We start from the raw sequence: 13,371 nt of genomic DNA on the forward strand, positions 1-13,371 counted from the left end.
CTGCCAAAGGATTTTGACCAGTGGAATTTCTCGACTGCGAAGCTTCTTGACCTCCCTCGCCAGGACCTCGACAGGCTGCTCCTCGTAGCTCAAGTTCTCGCTAATCTGTAATGGCTCGAAGTCCACCACATGTGTTGGGTCTGCGACATATTTCCTCAGCATGGAGATATGGAATACGTCATGCACTGCCGCAAAGGATGGGGGTAGCGCCAAGCGATAAGCCACGGGGCCAATCCGCTCCAGTATCTCGAACGGCCCTATGAAGCGTGGACTCAGCTTCTCCTTCTTCGCGAACCTCAGAACACCCTTCATGGGTGCTACCTTCAGAAAGACCATATCTCCCACTTCAAACTCGAGGTCCTTACGTCGTACATCAGCATAACTCTTCTGTCTGCTCTGTGCTGTCAGCATACGAGCTCGGATCTTCTGTATGGCTGCGTTAGTAGTCTGCACTAACTCGGGGCCTAGCATCCTCTGCTCTCCAACCTTGCCCCAGCAGACAGGGGATCTACAGCACTTGCCATACAGAGCCTCGAACGGTGCCATACCGATAGTAGCCTGGTAGCTGTTGTTATAGGCAAACTCCATCAGATGCAGATGGGAGTCCCAACTTCCTGAAAACTCTAGTACGCAGGCTCGCAGCATGTCTTTCAAAATCTGGTTCAACCTCTCTGTCTGGCCATCGGTCTGAGGGTGGAATGCTGTGCTGAAGTCCAACCTCGTACCTAAAGCAAGTTGAAGTCCTTTCCAGAACTTCGATGTGAAGCGAGCGTCTCTGTCTGAAATGATGGATACGGGTACTCCATGTAGTCTCACAATCTCTGTCATATATAACTGCCCCCACTTACTGGCAGTGTAAGTGGATTTCCCTGGCACGAAATGGGCCGACTTCGTGAGTCTGTCGACCACAACCCAGATCACCGTGTAGCCCTTTAGGGTCTTGGGCAGTCCCGTAATAAAGTCCATCGACACACTCTCCCACTTCCACCCTGGCACACTCAAGGGTTGCAACAACCCTGCTGGATGCTGCCTAGGTGCCTTCACCTGCTGGCACACCAAACACCTACTGACAAAGCCTGCCACTTCCCTCTTCATGCCCCTCCACCAATAGACACTCCTTAAGTCCTGGTACATCTTCGTACTCCCAGGGTGCATGGTAAACGGAGAACTGTGAGCCTCAGTCAAAAGCTCCGTCTTAACTGCGGTGTCTTCCGGCACACACAGGCGTCCCTCAAACATAAGGCCATCGTCAGCGGATATGGAGAAGTCTTCGCCTTGCCCTGTCTCCACCATACGACGCTTCTCGGCCAAGTAAGGATCATTCCACTGAGCAGCGATGATCTTTTGCCTCAAGGTTGGCTGAACTGACAACTGAGCCAACTGTGCGGTAACCTCACCCACTGAGACTGCAATCTCAGCTCTCTCAAAATCCCTGAGTAAGGGGGTCTGCTTGGTGATTAGCGCTGCTGAATGTGCAACCTTCCTACTCAGCGCGTCAGCCACTACATTTGCTTTACCTGGGTGGTATAGGATCTCGCAGTCGTAGTCTTTCACCAACTCGAGCCACCTCCTCTGCCTCATGTTCAACTCCTTCTGAGTGAAGAAGTACTTCAGGCTCTTATGGTCGGTGTAAATCTGAATCTTCTCACCGTACAGATAGTGCCTCCATATCTTCAGTGCAAAGACTACAGCTGCCAACTCCAAGTCGTGGGTAGGGTAGTTCTGCTCATGAATCTTCAACTGGCGGGAGGCATAAGCAACTACCTTACCTTGCTGCATCAGGACACAGCCCAGTCCCTTCTTGGAGGCATCACTATAAATCACAAAGTTTCCCGAACCATCGGGCACTGTCAGGACTGGTGCAGTCACTAGCTTCTGTTTAAGCTCCTGAAAGCTACGCTCGCATGCTGGGCTCCATACAAAAGGGGTTCCCCTTCCTGGTCAACTGGGTCAACGGGCTGGCTATACGTGAGAAGTCTTCCACGAACCTCCTGTAGTAACCTGCCAAGCCCAGAAAACTTCGAATTTCACTAACCGAGGACGGTCGAGGCCAATTGGTCACCGCTTCAATCTTTGCGGGATCCACTGAAATTCCCTCACTGGAAACCACGTGGCCAAGAAACGTCACCTTCCTTAACCAGAATTCACACTTGGAGAACTTGGCATACAGCTTGTTGGCTCGAAGAGTCTCCAAAACCTGGTGCAAGTGCTCCTCGTGCTCAGCCTCAGTTTTTGAGTAAATCAGGATGTCGTCAATGAAGACTATGACGAACGAGTCTAGAAAGTCCTTAAATACCTTGTTCATCAAATCCATGAACACTGCAGGAGCGTTAGTCAAGCCGAAAGACATCACCACGAACTCGTAATGTCCGTACCTCGAACGAAAGGCCGTCTTGGGGATGTCACCGTCCCTAATCCTCAACTGGTGATAGCCTGATCGCAGGTCGATCTTGGAAAAGATAGTGGCTCCCTGCAACTGATCGAATAGGTCATCAATCCTGGGCAAGGGGTAGCGGTTTTTTACCGTCACCTTGTTCAGCTCTCGGTAGTCAATACAAAGGTGCATCGACCCATCCTTCTTCTTCACGAACAATACTGGGGCTCCCCAAGGCGACACGCTGGGCCGGATGAAGCCTTTGTCCAGCAACTTCTGTAACTGGACCTTCAACTCCTTTAGCTCGGCTGGAGCCATTCTGTAAGGGGCCCTCGATATAGGGGCAGTGCCCGGCTCTAACTCGATGGCGAAGTCTACCTCTCTGGGAGGCGGAAGTCCTGGGAGTTCGTTTGGAAAAACGTCGGGGTACTCCCTTACTACTGGTTCAGAAGATAGGGAAACTTCTGGCTCTCTAATATCCACTACGCTTGCCAAGATGCCCCAAGTACCCTGGCTGAGTAGTTTACTAGCCTTCATGGCTGAGATGACCTTGGGTATACATACCATGCCTGCCCCCCTGAATTTGAAACTAGCCCCGGAGGGAGGGTTAAAGACAACTTCCTTGCCAAAACAATCTATATTTGCATGGTTGGCTGACAGCCAATCCATGCCTAATATCACATCAAAATCCTGCATGTCTAACACTAGCAAGGTCACGTCTAACATACGATTCGCTATCTCTACCCGACATGCCTTTATTTGTTCTTTGGACAACAGAACCTCCCCAGATGGAGTAGAAACCGACAAAACACTACCCAAGGGTTCTACTTCCAAACCCACATGCTGAACGAAAACGGAGGATATAAACGAGTGGGATGACCCAGAGTCAAATAGCACAAAAGCATAATGCCCCAAAATTGGGAGCGTACCTGTCACCACTGTGCCAGCTCGCTCGGCCTCCTGTCGGGTAGTGGCGTAAACTCTCCCCTGCTGGGACGCCGAAGGCTGGGGCGGTGTCGTCTCAAAGGGTTTCCGAGGACACACATCAGCAGTGTGCCCCGGCTGTCTGCATCTGAAGCAGACTCCACTTCCAGCCAAGCAACGACCTCCGTGGACTCTCCCACAGGTAGTACAAGTGGGTAGCTCTCTCAGAGTCCTCCCGGCTGCTGCAAGCTCCCGTCGGTGTCTCTGAAATACACCTCCTGACCTCAGTGTTCGCTGCGGTACTACGTCAGGCTGCGTCTCCACTTTTCTCTTCTGCCCCAAGGCTGACCCTCTTCCGGCAGCCTTAGACGAATCGGCTCTCTCAGGTAGGCTCAAATCCAGTGCTATACGTAGTGCATCAGCATGCGTGGCTGGCCGGAGAGCTCTGACAATGCCCTGAAGGTCTAGCCTGAGTCCTCTAACGAATTTCTCCGTCCTGGCAGCCTCATCCCTTACCATATCGGAAGAAAAGCGGGACAGCATATCGAACTCGGCGTCGTACTGCTCCACCGTCATGTCGCCTTGCTCTAAGTTTAGGAACTCTTGCAGCTTGGCGTGTTTCACATTGGCAGAGAAGAACTTAGCATAGAAGTTCTCCTTGAACTGCTCCCAAGTTATCTTGCTGACATCGCCCCCCAGCATTCTCTCAGCGGTCTCCCACCAGGCGGTGCCCCTGTCCTCCAAGAAGAAGACTGCACACTGCACCTTCTGGTCTTCTGGGCATTTCATGTACCGGAAAATAGTCTCTATGGACGTTAACCACATTTGGGCCTTTGTGGGGTTGTCCATGGATCCGTCAAAGGTCTTAGGATTATACTTCCTAAAGTCCCGTAAGTGTTTCGCCTCGGCCGACAATTGAACTGGTACTGGTGGAGCTTCCTCAGGGGCTGGAGGAGCGACGGCCTGGGCCTGAACAGGGGCGCCCTGGTTCTGCTGGGCGGCAAGGAAAGGCGCCAAAGCAGCTTGCAGCATGTCCTGATAACGCTGCTCCATCGCGGCGAGATCCGCCTGGGTGACCGGTGCGTTTGGGTCGACTGCCGGTGCAGCAGGGGGCGCCTCCGGCTGGCCACGCCCGGCTCCTCTGCCTCCCCTACCACCTCCTCGGCGTGCACCTCTACGTGGCGGCATTCTCCCTAAAATTCACCAACAAAACTTTTCACCACAAGAACTGAACAACCTATCTCTAGGTCTTAGACTATTCAGGCAAAATCGTAATCTTAACATTAGCAAGGCTTTAGACATACCTGGCGAGTGCCGAAGGACCGTATAGCCATAGGGTGAAGTAAAACCAAAACAAAAATGACTTACACCGTAGGTCAGTCTACAGAACCTAAAACACTGTGCTCTGATACCAACTGTAACGACCCAACTCCTTATACTGAATCGAAGTCATTACTAAATATAGAACAAGTGGTTTAAGTCATGAAATTTATTAAAGACGCATAAGGTTTAAGAAATTTTATTTATGAAAATTTAAACAAGGTAGTTATGCAAAAAAGTGTAATGCATTTTAAAGTCCTACTCGGGCCCTGTCTACATAAAAAGATGCTAAGTAATGAAAAGTACTCAAACTCAAATACGAAAGTCTAAAATAAGGATAAGCGGAAGCAGTAGTCCCTATGGCCCTCCACGGTCACTTCGGGTCGCTCGCCAGCTTGCCCTTGCCCTTGCCTCGTCCTCTACCTGAAAACATAAAATAAAGAGAGTGAGTATAAAATACTCAGTAAGGGACCCACTACTAGTCCCACTAGGTGCCTGTTAACTTCCTGTCAGAGTCCTGTAACTGGTACCCAATCTCTGGCACGTTCCCGAACACGTGCAACATGCGCTCCCGTAGGAACGTATCTCTGGTCTTCGGAGCCCCGGGGGACACCTAGGACAGTCGGGATGCGAGGACCCCGTCAAGTCACTCGAGTCATGTCTATATCCATGCTAGACTGGCGTCCCGTCGGACCACACAGTCCTCAATAGGTGGTGATCCCGAAGGACACCCATGCAGGTACGACTCTAACAGGTTAAGCTAACAGGTACCCTAATTGCAGTATACATACACATGGCATCAGCATATAACATATCACATAAATCATCTCTGCCCTCTCCGTCTCGACATTCGTCGTATAGCTATAACAGCTCTCGCCACACATAACAGGCTATAGTATAACCATACCGTCATTTACATCATACTAACATTGATTTCAGGCATCGTACCGTCTAATCCTCAACATGCAAAATTGGAGTATACATCATCTCATATTTCTAAGCATGGAGCTAGTAGTAGAATCTCTTACCTGGAGATTTACTTGTCGAATCCTGACCGCGAGGCAGTACGCTTTCCAAGCGACGAGGTCCTAACTGTTTAATATGCCAAAATTCGTAATTAGGTCGCCAACGACTAACGGTTCAAGACTCATTTGAAATAACTTACCCTAGAAGGAGGTTGCAGTGCTCGAGCCCCTACTGAAGAAATCCCGCGCTGCCGCAATTACTTGGTCCAAGACGTCCCTTAAGGAAAATAACTTAATTTAGTCCCAAATTAATTTAATTAACGTCCGAAGCATGGAGTCTTACTGGAAAATGCCACAATAATTAATTAAATTACCAAAATTTAGGTGGATGGAGCCAAATTAGTCTTGGCGGCTCGGCTGGAAGAGGACAGGGATCGGCTCGGCTTGGCGCAGGCGCGGCTCGGCTCGGTACAGGAATTTACGCGTGCGGCTCGGCTCGTAACAGGAATTTACGTGTGCGGCTCGGCTTCGCAGAAGCGCGCGGCGCGGCTTCACACGCGGACGCGGCTCACACGCGGATGCACGCGGGTGCGGGTCGGGTTCCGGAAGATGGCGCGCGCCGGTTCGGGTCGCGGAGCGGGTTTTCGGACGGATCTTTACGCGCGGGGCGTCGGCTTCCGGATTTCGGGTGGCGCGGCGGCTGCTGGTGGTCCGGCTACCGCGGCTTCGCTCGGCGACGGCTGCAGACGAGCGTTTCGGCTGCGCTGCGTCGAATCGAAGCGGCGCGACTCGGCTGGCTGTCGGGTTGGCTGCGGACGCGCGAAGGTGGCTTCGACTCGGCTTCGGGCGTGCGAGAGACGGCTGCTCCGACGGACGCTCGGCTGCTGGATCGGCTTGGACGATTCTTCCGACGCGGCTGGAAGCTCGGCGACGGCTCGGTTTCGACTGTAGGCTCGGCTGCGCTGCTGAACAGAGAGGGGAGATGCTTGGCGGCTCGGGTTCGCGGCGGCGGCGGCGGCGGCGTGCGGCGGCTAGGGTTTCAAATAAAAAATTTCCTTTTTTTTCTTATTTTTTTTTTCTTTTCCCCTCTTTCTTTCTTTGATTTTTTTTTTCTCTTCCTCTTTACGCACGAGTCCCAAGGCCTTTTTTTTTATATAAGAGAAGGGACTCTTTTCTTTTCCTTTTAAAAGCCCAAAACAACCCCTCCTCTCTCTCCCCAAATCTCACCAAAAATAACCAACTTTAATTTAATAAGGTTTCCCTAATTATTTCCAATAAAAAAAATAAAATAATAAAATAAAAGTAATACTTATTATCCTGAACAAATAAGGATTCCCAACCTTAATTACTCGAGAAAATCAAAATGGTAAGGTTCTTCCAATAAATTTAAAAATTCCCATAACCACACTTAATATTGATGACAATGGCCAAAACAAAAAGAAATATCGAATTTGTTGGGCGTTACACTTCAGGTGCCTTCAAATTCAAACTTTTGCTTCAAAAAGGTTGCTTTGATCTCTTTTCTCCTCTTTTTTCATATACATTTTATTGGATGTTTTTCAGTGGGTCTTCCTTCCTATAATTACAAAACTTTTCTTTTGTTAAAGGGTGGGTTTGAGACTATTGTTTTTCAAAATTATTTGATTAGACTACTACGTTAACATGTGGTTGATAACTTTTTCAAGTTAAGATTACGATAACGGAGGTATTACAAATTTTAGATATAGTTGGATATATTAGAGAACATGCGGATTTTTGAACTCACATTCGACGAATGTTTATGAAAGAATTAAATTATGTGTGGTGGTCGAGTACTTGAATAATTTATCAATTCCAAAAGAATTTATTAAACCTTCCATCTGTCTATATTTTCACAATTTCATGGTTTATTTCAAATTGATATAAGAGATAAATTGATATTTTCCATTGGAACGAGAGAAAGGAAAAGAACTTGCCATTTTTATTTTTATTTTTTTAAATATCCATCAACATTATTATTTTAATTTTAACCTTGTTTTAAAACAGTAGAAAAGCAATTGTGTGATGAATTTAGTTTTGAGTTATGTAACCAAAAATGAGTTTAGCCAACTAAAAATATTATTGAATAGAATTAAAAAAAAAAAAAAAAAAAGATTTGTGGTGAGCTTAATTGAATGACTTTTACAGATATATAAAGTGCTTTATAGCCCATTAATAGAAGCATTTCTCCAAATTTTTATTGGGTTTAGTTCAACTCTCTAAAGCCAAAGTAACACATTAAATGGAAAAAAAAAAAGGAACTTTGACATAGACTACAAAGGCTAATGAGTGAAATCTAATAATAGAAGAAACAATGAAATAAAAAAAAAACAAGTAGACTGACATATCAACAAACCAAATTATTACAGACAACTGCAGTTCTATGACTAGATTTCTTACAAACCAAAATCATAAATTCAACAAAAAGGAAAAAGGAAAAAAAGTTGTGGACCAATCAAAATTCATCATAACACAATCTCTCTCTTACTTTATCTCATAATAAATGATTAAGCAAAGAGAGAGAAAGAGAAAAAACAGACATAATCCAATTCAAAATCTCTTTCTCCAACCAAAACCGTGTCTCTCTATCCAAATCTAGATCCCATATTCAGTCTAATTTTTTACTGTTCCAGACACCTTCTCATCGAAGCAAAAAAAATTGTTCATTACTGATCTAAATTTTTTTCCAAATCCTTGTCGTTTGATTACCTTAATTTTTCCTCACGATTGTATTAAAATAGATATGTTCCAATTCATGGAGTTTTAATTTTTGTTTTATGGTTAAATTTTGTTTTTTTTTTTTTTCTCTCTAGTGGTAGCTCCAAAGATTTCCGTCTCCACTCGAATTCCATGAGTAGTAATCATGTCGAGACGGAGACGAGTTCATTCGCGGCGGCGACAACAGCATTCCCTCAGCCATGTCAAGTAAAAGATTTGGCATTCCGAACAGCGCCTCCTCATCGACAAACTCGTTGGCTGGCGGAGACTGGTAGTGAGAGTTATGGTAATTGTTTTCTCCTTGATCATCGACCCTTTTCGACGCGGCGGCAGCAGCAGCAGCAATACGGATATCATTGGGGGACGTGGAAGCAGGAACCGGGTAGGAGGCAACTGAGTCGGGGAAGTTGAGAACGGCATTGCAACCCTTGAGTGCGAGTGCGGCTACGTCGTAGGCGGCAGCAGCCATCTCAGGTGTAGGGTAGGTGCCGAGCCATATTCGGTTAGTCTTACGTGGCTCACGAATCTCGGAGACCCATTTGCCGCCCCGGCAGCGGATTCCTTTGTAGTGATCATGTCTCTTGGAGGATGTAGAGGCCATGAGTAATTAAAGGGTTTACGTTTGATGGATAAAGAAAAAAAGGTACCAAATTTTGAGAGTGTTAGGAAGTGAGAAAAGTAGTTTAGAAGATAGTGATGATTGAGCCTACTTTAGCCTATACGTTTATAGGTATATTTGGGTCACCCTCTTTTATACATATACATTATATATGAGAGAGAGAGAGAGAGAGGATTGAGGAGGGAGAGAGAATATTCGATTGGGAAGTGTGGGAGAAAAGTATGGTAGAGAGAGAGAGAGAGAGAGAGAGAGAGAGAGAGAGAGAGAGAGAGAGAGAAAGTAGATATAAGAGAGGCTTGGGGGGAGAGAGGTTCAAAAGAGTTTTCTATGAGAAATGTTGGGGGAGGGGATTCAAAGTACAAACCTTTTAGTTCTTAAAAGTGGATGATTAGTGTGGAAGAGAATGTAAATGTGGTCAAGGGTTAAGGGAGGATAGAGAAAGAGAGGTTGGTAGGTGGATAGAGAGAGAAAGAGAAGTGAAGAATGGGAATTAAGGAAGAAAGGAGACAAAGTAAGAGAATTTATATAAAGAAAAAGGTAAAGCGTGGGAAATTCGTAGATATTTAAGACAAACAGAACAAAACAGTTGGATTTAGGGTTTTGCCTAAAGAAAAAAAGAAAAGACAAAACTCACACACGGTTCAGCCAACACAATCACTCAAATTAATTAGATGTATGAGGGAGTGATAAATATGTTCTCACAAAATATTATCAACGTGCTTTTAGAAAAGGGTATTCTCCCTTTTTTTTTTTTTTTTTATTGTTATGTAGTTTGTGTTTTTGTTACATTCTTTTGGCCCATCCCATAATAAAACCTAGTACCAAAAAAATAAAAAGAAAAAGAAAAAGAAAAACATACATAATTTTACAAGGTGGGCTATTCTATTTGTGTATGATAAAGGGAGAAACATAAGCGAGCTAGGATAGATGGTACCATGTTTGGTGTATCAAAGCTTTTAAGATTGAGGAAAAAGATCAAGCAAAATTGTAGCAAAATAGTACAAATATAAAAATATTCGTAAAAATAAATAAAAAAAAAAATTAATGTTAAGTATGTTCTTTAGTGGCTACCACTTATAAGAAAAAAAATTATCACTGTGATAATCAATATCAAAGATAGCAACCTTTCTTTAGAAAATGATAAGTTTGGGTCAGTAAATGCACCCAAACATCCTATAAGGTCGGCACCCTTCTAACAACCTCAACATCCCTTTCAAATATATTGAATAAAAACGAAGAGGTACAAAGTTGATTGATACAAAAAAGGCTAGAAATCAAGTAAAAGCACTTATGTTTAGTGCAATGACAATAGGAGAATAATTGGAAAAAATCTTTCTTTTAGATGACCAAAACCCGGTAAGGTTGCAAATGTCTTTCCATATGTTGATAGAGCAGTAATTCATCTATCTTATAAGGAGTGTGAGTCTTATTCTTCGTTTTTTTCAATGTGTGACTCAATATCTCAATAATAGTAACTAATAGCAGCTTTAAGTGATAATTTTAATTTGAGAAATTAGGGAAGAAGCACTCAAAATTGTGGTGGTATGTGGATTTTTTGTCTTCCACTAATTTTTGTGATATATAATTATCATATCCTTGTGCTATACACTCTATTATTTTTAGCTTAAATGTCATTTATGCAAAGTGATTCAAAAAATCAACTTGTAATCCTAAATTTTTGGGTTGTGTTCTATCACTTAAAATTCTAAACTTTTCTAATTTAATAAAAATCTAAATACCTTTTAGATTTCAATTTAAATTTTAATACAAAAATCTTCACATGTTTATAAAAGAAATTTAATGATGTGAGTGATAAACATAATATTTAAGAGATGACATTTGGGAATTCCATTTAAGAACGATTTGTTCATTATTTAAGAAAAACTATGAGTGTGACTTTTCATTACTTTTATTTATTTATTTATTGTTATTATTATTATTTTGAAAAGTAATGGGTCAATATTGCACTACTTAGGATAAATGATGTGAGAATTTTTCTCACCCTGCTCTTTGGTAAAGCTAATGTTATATGTCTAAGTCTCTTTAGATTACCTACGAAAAAATGGTTTTTTTAAGAATACATTTTTAAAAAAAAAAATTAAAAATGAGTTTAACATCTAAATACTTACATATTTATTTTGACCTCTTTATAAATGTTTATATGAAAAATTATGTTTGATTTGTCTTATACTAACATTATGAATTAATTTCATAAAAAAGTACACATATTTTGAACCTTTTTTTCATAAATATATTTTAAAATTGATCTCACATTATTTTGAAATTATTAATTTTTTAGTTACATAAAACTAAACATTAATTTCATATTTTTGTATTAATTTTTTTTTGGACAATTTAGTTTTAAAAACAAAAATATCTTGAAATGTAAATACATTATAACCATAAAGAAAAATAATTAATTTCCAACAACAAAATATAAATAAGATAATAGTTTTTCTTAGACAATATACTATCAACTAGACAAGAAGATGTGCAATTCAATCACGTTCTTCATTTATCTTCATTTCATGAATCGAATTATCATGTTCTTCATTAATGTTCTCTTGATTTCTTTTACAAATGTTAAGCCGAAGTAGATTTAGCTGGGAGAGGAACATTTGCAAATCCCTGTATTTAAATATATACGAACACACATTAAAAAAAATATTCAAAGTATTAAATAGATGGTAAAAAGAAATTAAAAAAATAGAGGAAGAAAAATAGATATTTGGGAGGGATTCCTCGTTAAACACCAGATAAATATTTATTCTAAAATTTGGTTGAATGTGGTTTTTTTAAAATGATTTATTTCATAATCTCATTTTTCTAAAATAAAATATTTTAAATCAATGTCAAACATCTCAATTTATCTTGAAATTGATTATTTTAAAAATTAAACATTTTAAAAATCAATTCAAACACACCCTTAGTTGATTTTGATTGATTTTGTTGAGTTTTTGCAAAATATTAGAAATGTTGTTATCTTGCATCGGAAACTAAACACTAAACAGAGTTTATGCCTTTAGTTTTCAAATGTTCCAATTAGAAACGTTTTTTAAGTTGAATTGTGTTAACTTTAACTTTAGTTAAACACGTTTTAAGTTGATTGTAATAATTTTTCAAATAGTAGAATTCTTCTAGTCTATGGTTTTTCTCTAATTTGGAGTTTTCATTTTCTTCTTTCTTTTTGTTTTTTCCTTTTCTTTTCTTTTCTTTCTTTTTTTTTTAGATTATATTAATTTGGATTTTGTTTTCGACTAATTGAAATAAATTTGACTATATTAAATTAATTTAATTAATTTAAATTGAATATAGTTGAATAAATTGACATGATCTTTAGAAATATGCAATCACAAAGAAATGTAAGTTTTTCATTTGGTCCATTATTTATGGGACATAAACACTTTGGAGATTCTAACAAAAAAAGAAAAGATTGCCTATCTTTTGCCTCAATCCAAATCGGTGTGTCCTATGCAATATAAATGATGAAAATAGAGACCACCTTTTTGTCCATTGCAATTTAGTAAAAGAAGTCCGGGTTATGTTTTAGGCACATTTTGGTCATACTATTGTCGGCAATGATGTCAAATCTATCTGCCTCTCTATTTTTCAAATTAAACCAAATAACAAGAAAAATGTCACCACATTCAACATAGGGTTGCTATTCTTTAGTTCATTTGGATCAAGAGAAATAACATAATCTTCGACAACAATCAAAAAAACATTTTAAACCTTTGAGGAAGATTCTTGTAACTTGCTAGCTAGGTCTCTAGCATAGTAGACATCCACTTTTAAGAGATTATAAGCCTAGTGTTATTACTTTAAACTTCAAAGCTCTGCTAGACTAGTTTTCCTCTTTGGACTCATCTTCAGCCCCGTATGTACCTTTACTTCTTTATTAATAACATTCGATGTTTGTGAGCCCTATCAGCTTCCCTTTATGGGCTACTATAGAGCCTCCAGCATCACGTTTTCTTCTCAAAAAATTGACATGACCTTTGGAGGTTCAATCTCATCCTCAAAGTTGATGTACTAAAAAAATTAATTTAATTAAGTTCTTAAAGAAAATTTATTTTAAATGACAAAATTTTTTAAAATACTTACAAATATAGCAAATTTTACTTTTGTTTTAATGATAGATCGGGATAAAATCAAATAGACATCTATCAATAAAGTGTGACAGATGTTTGTCGTGATTTTATCAAAGTAAATTTTGTTATATTTAATAAATAAAATAAGCCATTTTGGTATATTTGAAAAACTCTGATATAGATTTGATTTTAAAACCGAATGATTGTCCAAGTATTATACCTAAATGATGGATCATTTCAATGCGAAGAAAAACATATTTTTAAATACAATAATCCAATCAAAATCATGATGTTAATGTCAAGAACATAGTATCTACTTTAAGTGTGCCACACACAAACTCA

At 40.9% G+C, this 13,371-nt stretch overlaps 1 protein-coding gene across 1 annotated transcript; it reads right to left on the reverse strand.

The window, feature by feature from the left end:
• Positions 1 to 8,038: 8,038 nt before the first annotated feature.
• On the reverse strand, positions 8,039 to 9,415 carry LOC103490987 (ethylene-responsive transcription factor ERF026-like). The gene has a single exon (XM_008450754.3). The coding sequence runs from the start codon at positions 8,918 to 8,920 to the stop codon at positions 8,411 to 8,413; it is 510 nt and encodes a 169-aa protein (XP_008448976.1). The 5' UTR covers positions 8,921 to 9,415; the 3' UTR covers positions 8,039 to 8,410.
• Between the last annotated feature and the right edge of the window lie 3,956 nt (positions 9,416 to 13,371).

This window comes from Cucumis melo, chromosome 6 (assembly GCF_025177605.1).
Source record: "Cucumis melo cultivar AY chromosome 6, USDA_Cmelo_AY_1.0, whole genome shotgun sequence".
Classification (NCBI taxonomy): Eukaryota; Viridiplantae; Streptophyta; class Magnoliopsida; order Cucurbitales; family Cucurbitaceae; genus Cucumis; species Cucumis melo.